General features: G+C 37.6%; 3 protein-coding genes across 4 annotated transcripts; 1 reads left to right on the top strand and 2 right to left on the bottom strand.

Annotated features, from left to right (window-relative positions):
• Positions 1-584: 584 nt before the first annotated feature.
• Positions 585-3,948, top strand: LOC108848645 (ABC transporter A family member 12-like). 2 transcript variants are annotated; one of them, XM_057007818.1, is made up of 5 exons: positions 585-1,602; positions 2,725-2,841; positions 3,106-3,247; positions 3,333-3,412; positions 3,652-3,948. In XM_057007818.1, the coding sequence occupies exons 2-5, from the start codon at positions 2,800-2,802 to the stop codon at positions 3,808-3,810; spliced, it is 423 nt and encodes a 140-aa protein (XP_056863798.1). In that variant the 5' UTR covers positions 585-1,602; positions 2,725-2,799; the 3' UTR covers positions 3,811-3,948. The 2 variants fall into 2 exon arrangements, with proteins under 2 accessions (XP_056863798.1, XP_056863797.1); XM_057007817.1 differs by having other exon boundaries at positions 587-1,602; positions 2,908-3,247.
• A 331-nt stretch (positions 3,949-4,279) lies between these two features.
• On the bottom strand, positions 4,280-6,129 carry LOC108848644 (uncharacterized). The gene is made up of 3 exons (XM_018622063.2): positions 5,699-6,129; positions 4,808-5,332; positions 4,280-4,705 (listed from the first exon to the last, which is right to left on the bottom strand). Exons 1-3 carry the CDS (start codon positions 6,047-6,049, stop codon positions 4,445-4,447), a joined length of 1,137 nt encoding a protein of 378 aa, XP_018477565.1. The 5' UTR covers positions 6,050-6,129; the 3' UTR covers positions 4,280-4,444.
• Positions 6,130-12,328: 6,199 nt separating this feature from the next.
• LOC108849879 (ABC transporter A family member 11) lies at positions 12,329-16,877 on the bottom strand. Its single transcript, XM_018623491.2, has 15 exons — positions 16,455-16,877; positions 16,127-16,358; positions 15,568-15,929; positions 15,383-15,478; positions 15,102-15,302; positions 14,864-15,023; positions 14,550-14,776; positions 14,236-14,353; positions 14,067-14,143; positions 13,878-13,967; positions 13,623-13,766; positions 13,239-13,529; positions 13,068-13,148; positions 12,802-12,978; positions 12,329-12,703 (listed from the first exon to the last, which is right to left on the bottom strand). The coding sequence occupies exons 1-15, from the start codon at positions 16,821-16,823 to the stop codon at positions 12,467-12,469; spliced, it is 2,862 nt and encodes a 953-aa protein (XP_018478993.2). The 5' UTR covers positions 16,824-16,877; the 3' UTR covers positions 12,329-12,466.
• Positions 16,878-16,891: the final 14 nt, after the last annotated feature.

Below are 16,891 nucleotides of genomic sequence, written 5' to 3' on the forward strand. Positions count from 1 at the left end.
GGAACACCGCGCGCACATGTTCCCCATAACCCGGGTTCGATTAACTCACAGCGTGTTTCATTTTTTAACGTAATTTTACTTATATTCTTCCTCAGTCGAATTAGGTTACGCAGAGAAGAGTTTTACAGCCGCCATTGTTTTTTTTCAATTATATAATCCATTGATTGTTATGAGTATTCGTTGATTTTTACGTTTAAACCTTGCCGATTTGACATATATTACCGGATTTAACCTATACAAACCTAAAAAAAAAGTAAAAAGTTTTTGATGATTTCGATTTAGAGGCTGATAATGAGAAAGATAGCGGTTGTAAATCACCATGAATCTCATTGTCTGCTTACACACTTCTCTTTGCAGGTTCAATTGAGATTTCAAGAGTAGAACTAGGTTTCTGTGAATGGATTAAATTCGGAGAGTTTGAGTGTTCATCACAAATCAAAAATAATAACCGTACTGATTTATATGTTAATAATATTGATATATTTTGGATGCAGTTATATTTTAATTTATGCAGTTATATATACAATTATATTTTAAACTGGACAAACATTTATCAAACTGGTAATACTTGTGGTTTAATAGAATAGATTTATGTCTGACATGTGCACTAACATCAAATAATGAGTTTAAAAATAAATCTCGTTCTCTACACCCGTCCACCTCCGGAGCCTCCGGATCCACCCGATAGAGTCCCTCCTTCACAATCCAAATCTCCATCATCTACTTGCGAAGCCCCTCCAGTGCTGATCCACCGCTTCTCAACCACCTCGAGCTTGCGTTTAAAGTTTCGGTGATCTCTCTCGCCCAACATCACAGATCTATTCACGAGACAGAGCAACTGTCATCTCCGCAGTTTCACCAACCAGATCTACGTCTCTCTCACCCCTACGGACATATGCTCTTTGATGTCTCCGTCCCTCACCGGAAAGGTGTCTGTCCGAGACGAGCCCTCCTCCAGCTATACAAGCTCAGGAATCGGAATATCAACTAGAGTGTTACTTGTTAAACTCAGCCATAAGGACGTTGCTTGCTTCTCTGCAAGATATTGGTGTGGATGGGAGTGTATTGTTGTGTATACTAGCTGTTCTCAAGCCTCCCTCTCTCCAATACACAGCATTGCGAAATCTTGAGGACTGGACTTTTGATGTTGATACATTGGTAGTGGAATAGTTTGTGGTTACATGTTCGCTCAACCATTACAGTTCGGATGCATTCCACCATCTGGATTCAGATTACCGGGTTCACCTGGCCCAAAGTTTAGTTTCAGTGTCAGCTTACGGGGTTCACCTAACCCAAATCCGGTCTCAATCACAAGGAAAAGCCATCGAAGCAAACATAGTACCTTCTCGCCATAAAGATCGGGTCAGACAAGCATCAAGAAGCCATACAGACAGCAGTTTCGTATCATATATGACCAACGAGGAATGGAACAAAAATAAATTGACAGCAGGATTGGGATGGGTCTTCTCGGATCTAGATCTGGAGACTCCAATTCATGGATCTATGGTTGTAAGTTTCATCAGCTCAAACCTTATTGCAGAAACCAACACGATTCGATCGACACTTTGCATGGCGCTAACTTTGGAGTTTTCCACACTTAAGGTTCTCTCCAACACTTTAACGCTCATTAGAGTTATTTCCGGCAACCTCCAGTCTAAATAAATCATCAGAATTATCCGATCATCTCTTTTAGTTTTGCACCAATTTTTTCTATCATGTTTACAGATCGGACAATTTAGTTGCTGATGATTTAGCAAAAAAGCCTCTCCAAATCTTTTCTCTTTGTAACGGACATCATGATTTGAGTTTGTGCTCATTTCTTTTTCTTAGTTGATCTAATGAAATCTCAGTGACAGAAAAAAAAACTCCCGTTTACAATTCTTTTTTTTTTTTTAACTGAAACTCCCGTTTACTATTCTATTCGTTTCTTTGTCATAGTAATATGATTTCAAAATATATCTAGAAGAATTGCCAATGAATCTATTAAATCGTTGAATGCCAGTAGGAATTCCCAGAAATAGCGACGACAATTTTCGTGTTTCAGACTTCTTCTAGAAGTGATTCATTGACGAAATTTTGTACCTACCAAAGATGAAACATGTGATGTTTATTGGTTCCACTAAGACATTACATGATGGAGGTTTATATTTTCTTTTCTGTTTTTTCCACTTTTCTTTTAGATATATGTTCTAAGTTATTATGTTTAGTAAAAATATTGCTTGTCGTGCTGCTTGTATTAATCCATTCACTTTCTTAATTGTTGTTCATGATATTTCATACTAGTTGAACATGTTGTATGTGTGTGTATATATATATATATATATATATATATATATATTAAAAGAAAACTTGTCGTATACTATTTTATTTTATCTATAAAATTTTATGAGTTTGAAATTAATTAAATAGTTGATGATATTATTATACATCTATCATAAATGCCTTCTTCCGAAAGTAGTTAAAGTGTAATGTCATACTATATTAATTTCCTTATATATATAGAAACTTTTGTTTTCGGACTACAAATTATAATCTCAATAATAAAGGTTAAGGAGAAGGGATCGATAGGGTCTAAGACATACTTTTTTTTTCGGAATAATTACTACTCTTTAAGAAATCCATGAACGTTTGTGATCATCCTTTCTAAACCTAAAATTTATTGCATTTTCCCTATTGGAAATATTTATGTCTTAATCACTTTTGACTAAAAACTTTTTGCTACAGATTGGGTTTAATCAAAGAAAACAAATATGGAAGTGGATCACGTACGTTGAAAAGCAGATTGGCGTGTGACTTGTGATGACTGTAAATATGAACAGACATCATCAAAAACTACACCAGGTTATTATCCCCTAATTGTTCTGTAAAACTATCTTTTTTATTAAATTCATGGAAATTGAACTGCAGAGGAAACATATATGGACGAATATTAGGCTCATCCTAGTTACACTCTTCCTCTGCTTAATTCTCCTAGCGATTCAGCATGTGCTGGATGCGCTCATGAAGAGTGTCTCTGATATGGCTGGTGACTGTAAAAGTAACCCTAATTTATCTGGTGGTATGTGTCCCATCCCAAACCCTCCAATGTTGCCTCCCATGTTGCAGATTCCACAACATGAACTCCGTTCTGTTAAAACCGATTTTCTTCCCTACAAAGACCTCCCTGACAAGTCATGTAGAGGAACAATGGGAGGATCTTGTCCTGTAACTATACTTATGACTGGTGACAAACAGCCCCTTGGTAAAGGTATATACTTCTCTTCCTTGTTTTAAAAGTAATTTTTATTTCTCCTTGTTGAATCCGAAACTTACCCAAGCATGTTCTCTTTCAGCTTTATCCGCAAATATATTTGCTACCTCTTTCGCGGTTAATTCCTCCGACCTCTTGCCTACTTTAGCCAATAATGTCTTGGTATGTCTTTCTTTTTGAGGCTACTATGGCCATCCCTGAGATTTATGGAGTCTGAAACAATTACTAAACCATTTTTCTTTTAATTATTTGGAGGCCTAATTATATATACATATTAACCATTAATATTTTGGAGGCCATAGGTGAATGTTTAATCTGGCTAATGCTCATGACCACCTCTGGATATATTTGTCTGAATTTGAGTGCAAGAGTCTACATTCATTCCATCTCCTTTTTTTCAGGGCACAACAATCGCAGCAGATAAAAACAATTACGCAGATCCAGGGCTTGCCTCAGGTCTCCCTATCTACAGTATCCAACCTCTTTGCAATGCAAACTCTACATGGCCACTCTCTCTTGAAAAAATCCAGACAGGTATTTCTTTTACCTCTTGCTTGTGATGTAACTGATGTTCAAAGGGAAAGTTTGACTTGAGAGATGATAAACTAACCTGAATTGGTTCATGTCCAAAATATTCATTTGAAAATTAAGATATTGTTAAAATATTTTGATCAACATAATAATTTTATTTTATATGATTGATTGTGATTATATAATAGATAAAAATATGATAGAGTATTTATTTTTCGTTTTAAACGATAACTTAATATATTAATGTATAATAATATTTCAAAACTAATTACTAAATTAGTTAAATTTTTACATATAACTTTTGAAATTAAGATCTTGGTAAGATCTTTTTAAACAGATTTTTCGAAATTTTGAATATATATATAAAATTTTAAATGAAAAGATATCAAAAATATAATGGTTATAGTAGTTAAAAGATTCTATATATTATTAGCCTTATTAAAGTACACTTAGCTTAAAAAAATTAAGGATGATCCAACTTAAAAATCACACATGAAATGAAGTTGAAACTTTTATTTTAATAGAATAGATAGATATTTACAATAGCTAAATCTTTTACAACTGATAAAAGATTTCTTGTTGAAATAATAATTTACTTTTTTACATTATTGGAAGGGTTCCCTTATTGGAATTAGTTAAAAGTTGCAACTGCAGGGAAAATCTTTATAGCTCACCGCTAGCTCCTTTGAAAGGAGAACTAACATGGGGGCTATAATCAACTCCAAAAGATGCTAGATCAATAGATTTTCCTTTTTTCTCGGATGCTGTCTTAACAAGTAGACCGATACCTCGAGCCCATTTCACCATACCCCCTATCAGTTCCTTTCTTTGTTCAAAAGTTATCTCCTCTGAAGCACTCTTCTTCATCTCAATCACAATTTTTCCCATTGACAACATACCGTCGACCATCCTCCAAGTATCCACCTATCGCCAAAAAGAAAACAAAATACCACAACCTTTAATATAAAACCGCGAGGAACATGTCCGGGTACCATATGAACGTTAATATATCGGACTATAACTTACCGATGCTCCACCGTTAGTACCATCCAATGCAGAAATAGCCCTAAAGAGTTTCTCGGATTTTTCTGGCATCTCAACCTTGATCCCCGACTCGAAGCAGGCCATGTAGTCCGCTACCTTTACAAAGAGATCTTTGAACTCTGCTGTGGCAGGACACTTACTCTCCAAAGCCCCCAAGAAAGCCGACATACCTTTGTAAGCAAAAGGCTCAAAGTCTTTGCTCATTTTTGGAAAATCCTTCAAGTAGTGGGGCAATGAGAACGTTCCTTGTGTTTCGTAAAGAGCTCTCTCAGATGGAGAAGACACATTGGTGTCATAGTCAATTCCAAATGATGATAAATCGATAGATTTTCCTTTATTCTCGGAGACCTTCTTTACGAATAGACCGATTCCTCGAGTCCATTTCACCATGGATTGAATAATTTCTTTTCTTTGTTCAAAAGTTATTTCCTTAGAACCACTCTTCTTCATATCAACCAAACTCTTTCCCATTGACAATAAGCCATCCACTAGCGTCCATGTATCCTCCTATCGTCAAAAAGGAACGTAACAACAAAACAATTTCCAATGAGCTTGAAACATTTTTCTTTCTATTGCATTTAATACAAAAGCGCAGTTACAAAAAAAAAAACAAAATAACACAATTTCCAGTTAAACTGAGAAAATTTTGTCTCGTACCAGCCCGAAGGCGTAGACAGGACCGGTCTAAAGGCCGTTTAGAACATCAAAGATTTTATATAACAATTTTTAACTGTAGGCAAACAATTACGAAAATTTTATATGAAGTATAAAGATAAATTTTTATTTAAACGTAGGGTATTATGATTTTTTTTTAAATGTCAGACCAGCACTATTATTGTACTATACTAGTGTTAACGTCTAAATGAAACTTACTGATGTTCCGCCTTTAGTTCCACTAAAATCAGACATAGCCCTGAAGAGTGTCTCAGATTTTATTGACAGCTCAACTTGGAGATCTTTTGACCCGGGTGATGTTGAACTGTAACATGCCATGTAATCCTTCAGCTTTACAAAAAAATCCTTAAACTCTGTGGTCTGAGGACATTTGCCTTCCAAGTCACCCATGAAATCCATCATACCTTTGTAAGCGAAAGACTCAAAATCTTGGCCTACTTTGGGAAAGTTCTTCAAGTAAAGAGGTAATGAGAATGTCCCCTGTGTTTCATAAACAGTGCTCAATGCAATTAGTAACATTAGATATATGGCTAATGAATTTTTTGCCATTTTTTATTTTTGAAGAAGAGAAATGAAGATGAGATTATTATCTTTTTTTTTGTTTTTTTTTGTTTTGGATGATTGTCTTTTCTGTGAGAAGTGAATTATATAGATGTTTATAAAGTCTAAATTTAGCTATTAAAACGAAAAATGGTCCGATAGATTTCTATATATTTATGGTCATGGAAGAATGGTAAAAGAGATTTGCTAAAGTTTCGAAGGCTATTTGCTATGATCTAGATTTACTATTATAGTTGTGGTTGTGGACACTTTCTTCCTCAAACTATATTTAGGTGGACGCAGAGGCGGACCCAGTAAGAAGGGAGTGGTGTCATCTGACACCACAAAAATGTTATAAACTATTATTTTAGCTAAAGACCAATATGATATCTGTAGCTGAGATGGTGAATTTCTCCCCTATGAACCCACAGAAACCCGGGTTCAACACCCCCCCGACACCAATTGGCACTATTTTTTTATTTAACACATTATATTGAACCCATAAATAATTAATGCTGGGTCCGCCCCTGGGTGGACGACCAGATTGATATACTATGCTTACAAATTAAAATGAACAATCAACATGCTTACACAAAATGTTCCTTATACGAGAACTACATAATTTTGTTTGCATGCAATTCATAATATCCAAAATATTTTGAAATGATATTTAAGGTGGGAAATTATGGTCATATGTTTTTGATAAAAATTTAAGATCGACAAAATAATGAAATATTAATTATTATTATTATTATGATAATTTAGTCATGTTTTTTAGAACATTATTTTAATATTTAAATTTAAATTTGTTAGATATGTACCGAGGAATATAATTGACAAATTTTCATTTTAAGAACTATATAAATAGATAATATGATTTTTTGGTCAATTGTTCCTCATCAAAGAAAATATCTATTTAAAAAGAAAATTCTTTCAAACATGAAGAAAATAAATTAAGGAATAGACTGAGATATATGTGTTAATAATTTGACAAATTTTTAATTTAATTAATATAAAATATGATGAACCATGGTCTTTTAAGAAAAAAAAGATGTGGTTGACACTTTGCAGCAAAGTTTATATATCAACAAACACAAATAAAAACCTGGTAATTTTATATAAAGACAAATTTGAGGAACTTTTAACCATATAAAGACAGATTTGAGGAACTTTTCTATGCATTAGAATTACTTGACAAAAAAACAAAAAAAAATCTGTCTTTATATATATAATAATGTAGTATGTTGAATTGAAACCAACAAATAATCAAATATATTTATTTGACACATCATTTGAAAACAGTTTTCTAAACCGATAATTTTTAATCAAAAAATAAAATTATATGGTTTCAAAAGGTTAAAGATTATGGTTATTTATGTAGGTTGAAAATTGTATAAATAATAGTAACATAAAAAGCAGTTATGGAGATTATATGATAAAAGCAGTTATAGATAACTTAAATCACCTGCTCATGGAGGAAAGCGTATAGTGGGGGAATCCTCAAAGGACCCGACGAACCCAAGTCAACTAAAGAGAGCAAACCGAAGGACTTCGGACGCTGCAGGCCCGGTTTTGAACCCTGCTATACAATTAATTCCAGCAATAAGGAGAGGTCAACAAGGAACTCGAGAGGGAACAGTTCAGCAAACCTTACCAAGACAACCAGAGGAGCCGACAGAAGCTGCAGAGAGCGCTCCACTCCCATCAACTACCAGAGCTACACCTGCACCGAATAAGAAACAGGATTTTCGGTCAGGTCCAAACTGGGTTCCTTAGGCTTTCTAAGCTGGAACTGCTGTGGGTTAGGGAATCGCATTACAGTCCGACGCCTAAAAGAGTTACAAAGGAAAAACTCACCTGATGTAACTTTCCTCATGGAAACAAAAAATCCCACAGACTATGTGTTGAAGGAGCTGCACTGGTTCCAAGATTACAATCACATAGCTGTTGAGCCACACAGCCCTGGAGGAGGGGGCCTCTTCCTTGCCTGGAAAAAAGATGTAGATCTCACTGTTAATCAGACATCACAAAACTTCATCGATACTACTATAGTCTACAAAGGTATCTCTTTCCACGCAACGTTTGTGTATGGAGAACCAGATAGCTCTAAACGACTACAAGTGTGGAACACTATATCTAATCTTCGACCGGAAAATGGAGGAGCATGGTTCCTCACTGGAGATTTTAACGAAATCATAGATAACAGCGAAAAGTGTGGAGGACCGGACAGGGCTGAAGGAACATTTGGAGCTTTTCGCTCTTTCTTATCACAAAACGACCTATTTGATCTAAAGCATTCAGGAAGTTTTCTTTCATGGAGGGGGAAGAGACATACACACCTGGTTCTATGCAGGCTGGACCGAGCACTTAGCAACAGCGACTGGGCAGATCTCTTCCCGGCGTGTAGGAGCCAGTACCTGAAGTACAAAGGATCTGACCACAGACCACTTCTGTCTTTCCTGGATACTGCAAAGAAGAAGGGTGCTAAGATCTTCAGATTTGATAGACGTTTAAACGATAACTTGGAGATAAAGAAGTTAGTCTCTGAAGTGTGGAGCAGTAACGAGTACCTGACAGTAGAGGAACGTCTATCTTTGTGTCGTCAGGCGATCTGTAAGTGGTGTAAAACTTTCTACGAGAACAGTCAAAAGATATTGGAAGACACACGTAAAAGACTCGATGCTGCCTTGTCAGACCTCCAGCCAGATGACTCCCTAATCCTCAAGCTCAACTCTGAACTTCTCCAAATTTACAAAGCAGAGGAACACTTCTGGAAGCAAAGAAGCAAGCAGTTATGGTTATGTTTGGGAGATTCCAACACGGGTTACTTCCATGCGGTTGCACAAGGAAGAAAGACAAGAAACAGATTCTCAGTGCTGGAAGATAAGGATGGGTTACCTTTCTACGAGGAAGAGCAGATAGCAAACATCGTTTCCTCTTACTATGAAGAGCTGTTTAAATCCTCAGGGGACCATGGGAACCAGACTGTATCCAAAGCTATCAGACCATGTATCACACAGGAACAGAATGAGAGGTTAATCGCAATACCGTAAGCAAAGGAAATCAAAGAGGCTACCTTCTCGATACATGGAGAGAAAGCGCCAGGACCAGATGGGTTCCCGACAAGTTTCTATCACGCAAACTGGGACACGATTGGACCGGCTGTAGTCTTGGAAATCCAAAGCTTCTTCACATCAGGGTACCTCGCACAGTCAATTAACAAGACTCATGTCAGGTTAATTCCAAAATGTCTAGGAGCTAAGACAGTAGAGGAATACAGACCGATTGCACTATGTAATATTTATTACAAGATCATCTCCAAGCTTATCTCCATTAGACTGAAGACAGTCCTTGGAGATATTATCTCAGAAAACCAGTCTGCGTTCATCTCGGGGAGAGCAATAGCTGATAATATTCTCATCACACATGAGATTTTACACTTCCTAAAGACATCTAAAGCGGAAGTAAAGTGCACAATGGCAGTAAAAACGGACATGTCAAAATCCTATGACAGAATCGAATGGCAATTCATATCAGATGTGTTGACCCGTCTAGGTTTTCATGCTACCCTAATCAGCTGGATTATGCAATGCCTATCTACAGTCTCCTACTCCTACCTTATAAATGAGGCAGTGTATGGGGATGTTTTACCTGCTAGAGGAATAAGGCAAGGCGACCCGTTATCCCCCTATGTGTTCATCCTCTGCAGCGAGGTGTTGTCAGGGCTGTGCAAAGAAGCAGGTAGAAGAGGTATACTCCAAGGAGTACAAGTAGCCCGAGGATGCCCAAGGATAAACCATCTGCTTTTTGCAGACGACACTATGTTTTTCTGTCTTGCATCCCAAACAAGCTGTGAAACCCTGCTGATGATACTGAAGGAGTATGAGGAAGCTTCAGGACAGATGATCAACAAGAATAAATCGGCTATTACTTTCTCAAGTAAAACTCCACCTGCAGTCAAGGAAAGCGCACAATCAAAACTGGGAATCACAAAAGAAGGGGGTTTAGGCAAGTATCTTGGGCTACCAGAACATTTTGGGAGAAGGAAGAAGGATTTATTTACCTCTATAGTGGATAGGATCCGACAGAAAGCAGTAAGCTGGTCGACAAGGAGGCTTTCAAAAGCTGGAAAGCTCACTATGTTGAAGGCCGTCCTTAGCGCTATACCGACGTACTCGATGTCATGTTTCCAGCTACCTGTAAGTCTATGCAAAAGAATACAATCAGTCCTTACAAGAATCTGGTAGGATGAGGTCGAAGGAGAAAAGAAGATCTGCTGGGTTGCTTGGGATCAACTAACTAAACCTAAGGCACTAGGAGGTCTCGGTCTCAGAGATATTCAGCTCTTTAACCAAGCTCTTCTAGCAAAGCTAGCATGGCGAATCATCACTGTACCAGAGAGTCTCTTTGCTCGAATTATAAAAGGGAAGTACTGCCACAACAAAGGTTTTCTAGAGGTTGAAGCATCGCAAAGCTGCTCCCACGGATGGAGAAGCATACTCCATGGGAGAGATCTCCTAAGAGAGAACCTAGGAAACTCTATAGGTAACGGGCAAACTACACGAGTCTGGAAGGATTCCTGGATCTCAATGGACAAAGTGCTAAAGCCTATGGGACCTATCAACGAAGCGGCAATAGATCTAACAGTGGCAGATTTATTAACTTCAGACTTAAAGTGGAATAAGCAGAGGATCGACGAGTTATTACCTGATTTGGCAACCCAGATACAATGCATAAAACCAAGCACTACAGGAGCGGAGGACTCCTTTATTTGGCATCCCACTATGTCAGGCATCTATACCACAAAGTCAGGTTACTTTGCGGCTTGTGACTTCCTGCAGCAAACAGAACACACAAGATTAGAAGGAGACTTCAGTTGGATCAGAGACGTTTGGGCAGGGAAATTCTCACCAAAAATGAAGACGTTCCTCTGGTCCATACTACGAAAAGCTATTCCGCTTGGAGCAAACCTACAAAAAAGAGGAGTTGTGTCAGCAATAGCCTGTGTGAGATGTAATGAAATAGAGACTGAGGTCCACTATTTCTTCACATGCCCGTATGCAAGACAAGTTTGGGAAGTCGTTCCTATAAACAAAGCAGTTCACCTAGCTGCCAGCGACAAATTTGAGGATGTGGTGGTAAAGTTCAGGAAGGTAGTCTGCCTTCCTCCCTCAGGTATCACTCTCAACATCCTCCCATGGATAGTTTGGTCGCTCTGGAAGGCTCGCAATTCCCTTATCTTCGAAGGACGCCTCGAATCCACCGGAGAAACAGTATTAAGAGGCATCAAGTTAGCCAGAGAGTGGTCTATTTCACAAGCACAAGGTACAGAGAAGAACAACTTACCAAAGGACCTGCTTAATAGATCGCGAGAACAGACAAGCCTCCCAATCGCAGAAGGAAATCGAGTGGTTTGCACGACGGATGCGGCTTGGAACAAGGACAGTTTAACAGCGGGTCTTGCTTGGATTTTCACCGGCGCAGGAATCAGAACCCCCATCAATGGATCGGTGGTGGAAAGACCGATCGGATCACCGTTGATAGCAGAAGCATCCGCCATCAGATCAGCGCTCTGCATGGCGATATCCCTGGAGTTCACTTCTCTGGATGTGTTCTCCGACAATCAAACGCTCATTCGAGCAATCTCCGGCATCACTCAGGCTAAGGAAGTCATCGGCATTGTGAAAGACATTTGTTCGATCTCTACTGAGTTTGCATCAATCTCCTTTTCGTTTTTCTCTCGTACTCTCAATGCTAAGGCAGACGCCCTAGCAAAAGAGACCCTTCGATTTTCGTCTACTCTGTAACAAACTTAATGGGTTTGGGCCTTTACAGGCTCATTCTTTATTTTCTTTTATCTTTAATGAAAGCCTTTCAGTGACAAAAAAAAAAGATAACTTAAAACACGTTTGTTTTCAAGATTGAGTAATAGAATAGATGTTTGATGCCACAAAAAACACGTTTGCTTTCAAAACAATTAATTAAATAAATTAGATGCTAATCCATCAGTTAAAAGATTGGGTATATTTTTTGTTTATTGTTTTATGAAAAAGTTTAATTTTTATATTTGATTTTTTTGTAATCATATTTATGTTTAATATTAATTTAATTTGATATAATAATCCCTTAAATAAATAAAATACATAATAAAAGTAACATTTATCAATAGATTATGTTTCTATTTTAATAAAATAAATTATTCAAAATTTTGAATGATACAGAATTGTCAGTTGACTTCTGTTTTATTTTGTTACATTATTCAAATAACCAAATAACGAACATGTGCGTACATAAAACATTAGATTAATGAAATCATTCAGTTGACAAAAAAAAAAAAAAAAAAAAACATTAACACAAAACTCAGTGTAAACTGTTGTTCCAATCTTTGGTCACATTCCAGTAAAAGTGAACATTAACTTGTTAGATTCATAAATCGATAACAATACCCCGAACCGCTTGTCGTAGCCCTTTATGTCCTAATGCATTTGGTGATGGTGGATGTGTTAGCTGAACATTATGTGGAACCCGCATCTCCGATGAATGCCCTGTGATGCACATCGATCCTGACCCGTCTTGTTGCCAGTAGACTTCAACCATTACTCCACTTGGATTCTCTGCGTTTTCTGTGTCAGGGATCCCAACAAATCTGGCTCCCACGGGTATCTGTACATTGACCATATAACTTATTAGCATTCCTCAACTATTTTTCATTTTGAACTAATAAAATGTAGTATATAATATACATGTGTAGTTGGATATACCTCTAGTGAGATGCCAGATTCTAACTCGAGAGTAACCATGGTTCCTTCAACGGTTGCACTTTCCAGTTCAGCTCGTCTAGCTATGTTCAGAAACACTTCTTCAAGAGTTGCAAGCCCGAGCTGTATGTCTGAGATTCCAAACTCAGATTCTCTGTTTTCTAGCTCCTCGAAAAACCCCTATTTGTGGAGAAAAGGATGATGAATATCATAGGTAGATGAAGACGATGATATCATATATTAGAGCTTTTTTTCTGATACATCCTTACCGTAAGAAGTTTCTCTTTGTCGTGGGGGATAACAAAAGTCATGAAAGCCTTGTTTTCATCTGCTGGCTCAACTTTCAAATGCTGCATATAATCATTCTTCTTTAGGTCAAAAATAAATCTTATTTAGGTCAAATCGGCCATATTAAAAAACGTTTGAGTGTGTATGCGTGCCTCGTTAAAGAATCTCTTCACTGGCTCATGCAAATCTCCAGAAGCATTGCTATTGTCCTTTTTGCTTTCAATGAAGCTAACGGTAGCAACAAAACCAGTTCCGAAGCGAGATTTTAACCTGATTGAGGTACCAATGCAGCGGAGCCTGCCCTTAGCCATGATCCCTATTCGGTCGCTTAAAATATCAGCTTCTTCCATGGAATGCGTGGTCAGTATGATGGCACGGCCTTTCTTTGAATCTTGTATAATGTCCCACACATGTCTCCTCGTGATAGGGTCCATGCCAGTTGTCTACAATCCGTATATAAGTACACCATCTTAAATCAATTTGTATGTATAGATAATTAATAAACACATTAAAAGAGGAGTTAGCATGTGACATGCCGGTTCATCTAGGAAGACCAGCTTGGGATCACCAATGAGTGCAACTGCAACACTGAGTCGGCGCTTCATCCCACCACTGTAGCTTCCTGCTCTAACTTTGGCCGCTCCTGTCAGTTTTACATCGGCCAGTAACTTCTCAGCGGTCTGTAAAAAAACAAGTTAGTAAAAGACATGTAAAGAAGTGTGCATAAATTTTCAATTCAATCACTAGACATCCCAGCAACATTTTGAGATGATATTCAGGTGACATAGTACCGAGTTGATAGATGCAGGCGGCAACCCTTTGATGCTAGCAAAGAGGTGGAGGTGTTCTTCACTTGATAAAGCATCCCAAAGGATATCAAACTGTAAGAAAAAAGACATGAAACACATTTACGCTGAACAATTACACTATTGTCGAAGAAGCTCCGTTGTTATTAATTAAGTAAACTGAAACTTATCTACCTGAGGACACACTCCTATCATTTTACGAATGTTCGACATACCAACAGAGCTTCTTACGGAATCTCCATATATAAGAGCTGTTTTAATTCAAATCAAATTGATCTTTGTTAATTATTAGAATGGTTAAAATAAGTTTTGGAAACTAGCTTCTTGTCATGCAGATCCTTACCATCCCCACCAGTAATTGGATTTATGCCAGTCAAACAGCTGATAGAAGTTGTCTTCCCTGCACCATTGGGTCCAAGAAGACAAAACAACTGGTCTTTGGCTATATTCATCCATAAACCCTAAACATATTCCATGATCTATTTTAGCCAAAAAAAAACGAATGGAACTGTTGCTGTAAATTACATTTTCATGTAAGTTGCTGTAAATTACATTTTCATGTAAGAAACGATAAGGGACAATGATCATATTAGGCTTTGTGCAATAGTCATGACATATAATATAAAACCCACTAACTTTGTCAACAAGAACGATTACCTTTACAGCATGAAAAGGAGATGTTTTGGTGCATTTACAACAACCAAGTTTTGTAGTTCCTGGATATGTCTTAGCAAGACCATGAATCTGAACTGCAATGCTAGGATCGACTATTCCATCCATTGCTTGTTGCTTAACTAGTGTCTCCTCTTCAAGCACATCCTCGTCCTCTGGCGCTACATGCTCAACGGGTGGAACTGAACCAATACAGCTAAAAATGCTGCCTTCTGTAAAGTGTATATAGGAGCATGATTGGGGTTTATATTTTCCAACAAAGTAAACGACTGCTCAGGAGACCTATGAGGAGACAATACCTTCCACTTTATTGCCTCCTTTACCAGTCCAGTAACCAGGTGTTAAAAAATAGAAGATGGGTTTTCTTACACCGGACGCGTTGGGAATGATATTGTCAAAGTAGATGGCGAGAACAAACCAGAAAAGGAATGTCCCAACTTGCCACTGGTAGATAATATCCTACAAAAAGATTTTCAAGTAGTGGTTTGAGAAAAAAAAAGAGTTAAGAAAGTATTTAATGAATGTCCGTCCACATACAATTGAAAGTACACAAGTTGACATGCCCCCTTCGCATACAGCTCTTTCACTCCAGCTAATTCCAGAACTTGCTGGAGTTGAAGTTGCATCAAGAAGAAGCTTAAGTCCCGCAGAAAAAGTGTTGGGTGGGAAGAGTGACCAAATCGCCCGGCGAGAAGCAGGATAAGCGTTGGAGTAAGGGAATCCAGTAGCTGATACAATCTGAGCATTTAGAAATGGTAACTAGTAAGAAGAAGTCGTACACGATTTGAGGAACTAGGTTAAAGCTAAGAGAATCAAACCTGTGTGATAAAGCCAATGAGAAACACAAGGAAACCAACTGTTGTAGCTGAAGATGATTTGCTAATGAAAGATGATAGCACGAACGCTAGGCCAATCTAGTAACACAAAGGATAGATAAGTTTTAAGTGATAACCCAGAAATAATCAATGGAAAATAATTAAGAATGATGAGGATCTTTAATTACCATATTAAACTGAAAAAGTAAGAAAAGTAGGAAGACAACAAAAAAACTGTTTTTCAAGAAAAAGGCGAATCGGAACATCATTCCAAAGAGGACTAAGAAGAGTGATGATACAAATGTAAGGAGTCCTTCCCATGTGAGCCATGATAACCAATAAGCTGTATCAAAAACTCCCATCATTGTCATGGCCTGACGAAGTTTTAGCTCTTTCTCCGTAACAAGAGAACCGAGCTGGAGAACAAAGCCAAACATGGAGAAGGCAAGAAAAAAGATTGGTCCCATTACTTTGAGTGCAGAGATAGCTTCAGCTATAATAGCTGGCCGTGCAAATTCTTTAAATCCAAAACCCCAGCCAAACTTTGGATCTGAAATAGTGAAAATACAAAAAAAAAAAAGTCAAAAAGAAGACATGTACATTTATGGATTTCCAACTAAAAAGTAATTAAAAACTAATTGATGATAAGTGAATTTGTAGACATTTCAACTTATTAGTACTAGTTATGAGTTTTTCAATTTTCAATATGATACTTTGTCTCTAAGCTCAAAGATTTCAAGATGGTACCTCCAATTAAAGACCTCGCAATCTCACGCTCTGCAGCTATTTGAAGAGGAACAAGGAACTTAAAAGTTGGATCTTCAACACGACCACGTTTTTTCTCCGATGAGGAATTTGTCTGAACTCCATAGCTGATTATTGTAGCATTCCTTTCCACAAAATGCAAAGCTCCTGGGACTTGCAAAGGATGTGACATAAACCATGCATCGACCTCCTCAGGTGCTTTGAATGATTGAACCTGAGAAAAACACACACACACACATACACAAGAGAAACATTTCAGCACCTTTATTAAGTTAAAACTAAAAATAACCAAACATAATAAGAACCTAACCTTGTTGGTCGGAATTGGTCTCCCCGGATTGTTAGCCATGATTGCAGAGACGATGTCAGTCACACGACGGCTATCGTTACCACTCCATAAGAAGTCGTAGCAAGGAAGCTTCACGAAGAACTTATCCTCACAAGGAAGAATAGGCGGCGAAAACAGAAGCGTGGGATCGGTTACGTTCTTGTAGGCACTTGAGGATGCTTCGCTCGCCTTCATAGCTTCCTCGATACAGAATATGACAAGGATGAAGAAGAATGATGAGAAAAGCTGAAGACACGTAGATCTCATGTTCCTCCATGATAGCAGCAGGTTCTTCTTAAACAACGCCGTGAACTGCTGATACAGAAGCGGTAAACCTTGTTGCAAAACCATTATCAAGATTTTTTTTGGTTAGTTTTCAAAAAACATAATATGAGAAACGTTTTCTCTTCTGTTAATTC

This window comes from Raphanus sativus, chromosome 4, assembly GCF_000801105.2.
Source record: "Raphanus sativus cultivar WK10039 chromosome 4, ASM80110v3, whole genome shotgun sequence".
Taxonomy (NCBI): domain Eukaryota; kingdom Viridiplantae; phylum Streptophyta; class Magnoliopsida; order Brassicales; family Brassicaceae; genus Raphanus; species Raphanus sativus.